Source organism: Dendroctonus ponderosae, unplaced genomic scaffold (assembly GCF_020466585.1).
Source record: "Dendroctonus ponderosae isolate FM_Combo_2020 unplaced genomic scaffold, Dpon_F_20191213v2 Dpon_F_20191213_6, whole genome shotgun sequence".
NCBI lineage: Eukaryota > Metazoa > Arthropoda > Insecta > Coleoptera > Curculionidae > Dendroctonus > Dendroctonus ponderosae.
This window is the reverse complement of record NW_026018814.1, coordinates 550,839-555,452: the sequence shown is the minus strand read 5'-3', so window position 1 is coordinate 555,452 and position 4,614 is coordinate 550,839. Positions and strand designations below refer to the sequence as shown.

General features: G+C 39.7%; 1 protein-coding gene across 1 annotated transcript in view; it reads right to left on the bottom strand.

Annotated features, from left to right (window-relative positions):
• LOC109542336 (pikachurin) overlaps window positions 1–4,614 on the bottom strand; it is a gene marked incomplete at its 3' end in the record, with an annotated part of 53,400 nt that overhangs the window by 33,977 nt on the left and 14,809 nt on the right. Inside the window, 2 exon segments of the mRNA XM_048667463.1 lie at window positions 545–715; window positions 3,345–3,461. Of these exon segments, the coding sequence (XP_048523420.1) occupies window positions 545–715; window positions 3,345–3,461 (288 nt within the window).

Here is a 4,614-nt window from a genome sequence, read left to right as displayed (position 1 = left end):
CTTAGTCGGAAAGCACGGGAGATCACTTCGCCCACTGCCTCATCGCCTTTGATAATGTCCAGCGCAGTTGTGGACGAAACGTCAGGAAGAAATTCGCATGAAGATCATTTCTATATGTGATTTGACCGGCCATGAAAGCCTTCATAGTCCGATTTAACTCAAATCACCCGATAGTTGTAAAAGGTTTAGATGAGAGGTCAAAAATAATTTGCAATAAATATACAGGGTGACTCTCTACGAGGAGGGTATTTTTCACCATCTCTTCTGTACTGTGTTAAGAATTCGTTTGTTCTTTACTGTGAACAAAGAGCACTCTTTACTAGTCCGTAAGAGTTCGAGAGTTAAAGAGGGAAATTCTGGCATTTAAAAATGTTGGGACAAAAACTGTTTGGAAAACTTGAGCCGAAATTTCCAATCCCTCTCTAACCGCTCTACGTGCCTGTTTTGTTGCATGCAACTACTTGCTTTTGTCTAATGCAAACGCCCAGAGGTTTACCAATATGCGGGTTGTCAGCATTGAAATGACATCCATTATTTAGCTTACCTGAAGCTGCAGCTGGCATGCTCCAGTTCGTGTAGCTTTGGGGAATATCGTTCGAATCGGCGCTGGCATTCGCAAATGGAATTTCCTCTGCATCAATTTCCACTTCTTTTATGTAGATTAGGTCCAGTTTTAGGTCTTCGGTTGACTGGGTCGATAGTGAAGAGTTCAGTTCTGCAACAGCAACAGCGAGAAACCGCTATTAGACGGATCGCCTTCAGCAAATGCTCAGTATAAACCCAAAATTAAGGCCCGCGTTGAGCTAATATTTCTCTGGGGTTTCGTCGTTTTCTTTCAGCGCTTCCCCACTTTAATCAGCTTTAATTTTTGCGATTTAATTAATTTGGTGGGCGGCGGGCGCTCTTTGAATTAACCGGCCACATCGGCCTGCAACCATTTCTAAAGAGTAATTAATTAGCGTCGCGAGGTCCATTAGCAAAATCGATATTTCAAACTTTTCCTATCAACTTGTTGGAGTTGAAATTTCGGCTACAACACAGGTTTTCGTCGGGAATTTAGCGAAAAAGGTCGCACAAGGAAAACGCAATTGGAACACTATGCATGATTGGACGGGCGCAGGAAGTTTCCTCTTGAGAATGGCTAATTCAGTTCAGAGGCCTGTACGAATAAGCAACAATCAATTAATTTGCGTCCAATTGGCAAATTGCCATCCATTTGCGATCAATAGGCCATCCACATTTAATTGAATCCCAATGGGATTGATTGATTGATTTAGTGAATCGAGCCCTTGCTTACAGCACATGTGTGCTAAATCATCACTTTAGGTCATTGGCCAAGATATTAGGGGTGTTTCTAGATAGACAAATTCAGCTGAAATTCAAATTGTTTATGAATCTCTAAAACGCAGTCCTACTGGTTGTGACGTATCTGGTCATATAAATGGCGGATTGTTTACGTTCTGTGCATAGTGTTTAGTTGTGTGGTTGTGTTTCATTAATTGTTTTGTGCCTTTAAATAATTTATAGTTTGTGTTAAACTGAAAAATCGCTTCAGAAGGAGCTTCCTTAAAGCGTCAACAAACCATTTACCATGTGTACATATTTTTACGGTTTTACGACGAACGCTTTAATTCAGCCGAATTTAAGGGTGTCAGAGCAGCAGCGTAAGTAAAAATCCGCCAATTCGTTATTAGTTTAGTTAGTATTAGTTTGCCCAGACCACAGAGTACGGTCGAAGGCATATTCTGTCTGCCTCATCATCAGCTTTTTGTTCGTACTTTTATTAAAATGATCCTTGCAACAAAAAAACATTGATTTTGATTTAGGAACATCACGTCTAACTGCTTTGAACCATAAAACTTTACGTGCATAATCATGGGGAACGGTTGGGAAGAGTTTGTTTCGATCAGTTATTGAGGTATTCTTGCATCCTGGCACAAAACACCACTTATTTTGTGATCCATGCATGTCACTATTATCCATTATGCAAGATAATAATAATCAATAAACTAATGATAAGCACAATAACTTAAATAATAAAACAAAGCTGCGAAAAAACAAAATAAAGACAAGACACTTTGTTGATATGACCTGCTACGTCATAGTCGGGATAGGCAACCGACGATACGGATTAGGCGATTTTGGGGGAAAATGTCTGATTTGAATTTAAATTCGCTTTCAAGCGTTTATGGAGACTTTTTTTGCAAAAAAAATTATATCAGTGTAATGTTTGCCATAACTACTTTCTATATATCAGCATTAAAAAAAAGGAAAAACACCCTATTATCGATACTGGACTTTGCAAAATAATTAGTAACAGAAGGAGGTGCAAAAATGGTCAAATCGCTCAAATGTTAGCAAGACTTCGGAAGCAATAAACATTAAACCTCTGGCATAGTGCGACTAAAATTCACCGAAAATCTTACGTGAAGATTCTTTGGGCCACTTTAAAAGTTGAAGTTGTTCCGAAATCTAGACGGAACTACGAGAAATTACTCTTAAGAGAAGGCGGTGCAAGAACGGCCAAACGTTCAAATTTAGAGCAATACTTTGGAACAATTTGCAGCCGAAAAACTAGTGTAAAAATGCAACAATTTTTTGACAAAATCATGAAGCATTTCCAGTGTAATACTCTTGGCAATTTGCTTGATGAAATCCCGTGGAAGCATCAGAAATAGCTCGCGTCATCTGAACCTGCTTCCGTGACATAAACGGGAATGAAAAGGTTCGCTTCAGCGTGATGGAAGTTTAATGGAGGACGGGAGTTGTTGATCAAATTACGCCTGCAATTTAAATTACAGCTCGAGTGCCGTTTCGGCCACATTTAATATCCAGCCGTAGATTGCAAGGGATTATGAACTGATCGCACTGAAATGCAACGAAAAATTCCCCAACCAGATTGGAAAGGCGTGTATTCAAGAAGAAGTTTGTGTCGGTTTTATAGAGAATGCTTTGCAGTTTCCATTAAACTTGAGAACATATTCAAGCGCCATTTGAAAAGACACTGACTGTGTTTGAAAACAGTTGTCTGCAAGTGATATGTTTTTCGCGTTTTTAGAGCCAAAAAAACAACTTAAAACTCTATTCAAAGTTGTCCATTAACTGCAGGTTTAGTTCGCTGTGGCCTCAACCCTTATTGATTTTTCTATGTTTAGAAAACGACCATTGGATCAATTCCATTACCTTCTATGTATGTATGTATTCGAGTTTCCCATGAGTTTAGCAACGTTCTTCCAAAATAAACTCGACAATGGAAGATCGCTGATTTGTTAAAAAAAAACACTGTCGATATAGAATCTACATTATCCGGGTTTAGGCACGTTAGGATGATAAAAATGAGTTACCTTCACAACTGTAGCCATCCGCTCTTAGAAGAAATCCATCCCGGCAATCGCACTCGTACATGCCGTCGTGCAATTCGAAGCAAATCTGCTCGCATGGACTGCCATGTCCGCAACGGCCTGCAAAGTTGAAGAAAAACAACGTAAAAATGTGAAACACTAACGTGAGTTTTTCGCCTTTTTTTTTTGTTTATTCGCATTAACTCAATGGGCTTTTGCTCGGGTTTAAACCACTTTCCCCCAAGAATCACGTGCGGTGCTTTACGCAATAAAAACCGTTGCGGTTTGTTGGCCCCATTATTGCAAAGTTCATCAGGTGGATTTACCAGGAAGATAAATAGCAAATTTCGCCAAAGTTCGCTTTTGAGGGATTTCGATTTTTTCCAATTACATTAGAGCAGAGAACTTTGGCCCGCAGTTTATCACATGGCCGTTGTAAACTTTGCACAACTTCCAAAGTGCTAGAGAGTTGTAGAAAGTGGCAACTTTTCGAGACTCTTCTCGAACAAACTTCCAGCTCCACTTGAGGGCGCTCGTTTGCGTTGCAGCTTCCACTACATCTACATACACACAGTGAATAATCAACTTTGTTAACGCGAATTACACTTGATTACTGAAATTGGCAAAAACGGTGGAAAATCAGCATTCAGCTCCAATCGCTGGCTGAAATCTTGGGCCAGGGAATCAACCGGAGTTATAAACGGTACAAAGATGAGGGTGTGTGAATGCCAGGCGAGCATTTTTTGCTGCTCCAGAAACTTTATCAATGCCAGAGGCCTGATAAGGGTCGGACAGCATGGAAAAGTTTTCTTTAAACTGCAGTAAAAATTTCGGCTATTATGTGCGTGTTTCCTGAGGCCTTTTATGTCCAGAGAAAACAGTTGGATACGTAAAATCGTGGAGCAAAAGACCACGACAATGGCCGAAAATCAGCTGAAGATCCTTTCCAAGTCTGAAGCGAGAGATGGAATGAAGCAGGCCAGATCAGATGTAAATTCTGAAGCGAAAAGCCTGGGATCAAGTGGAAGTTCCAAGAACAGCGATTGGAAACTATTGAAACTGAATTATTAAAACGTCCAAAAAAGGAGGAATAAACTCGATAAGTTCAAGAATCTTTGCACTACAGGAATCGGAAATATTCAGGCATGGGATTTTTTAACTAAACAGTTTAATTCTTTCTTTCCGTCTGATCAAAATTATGTAGAATTTGATGCATTTTGAGAGACTTGAATTTTTCAGTGAAAGTTGACTTACACCCTTAATGAAATTTTCG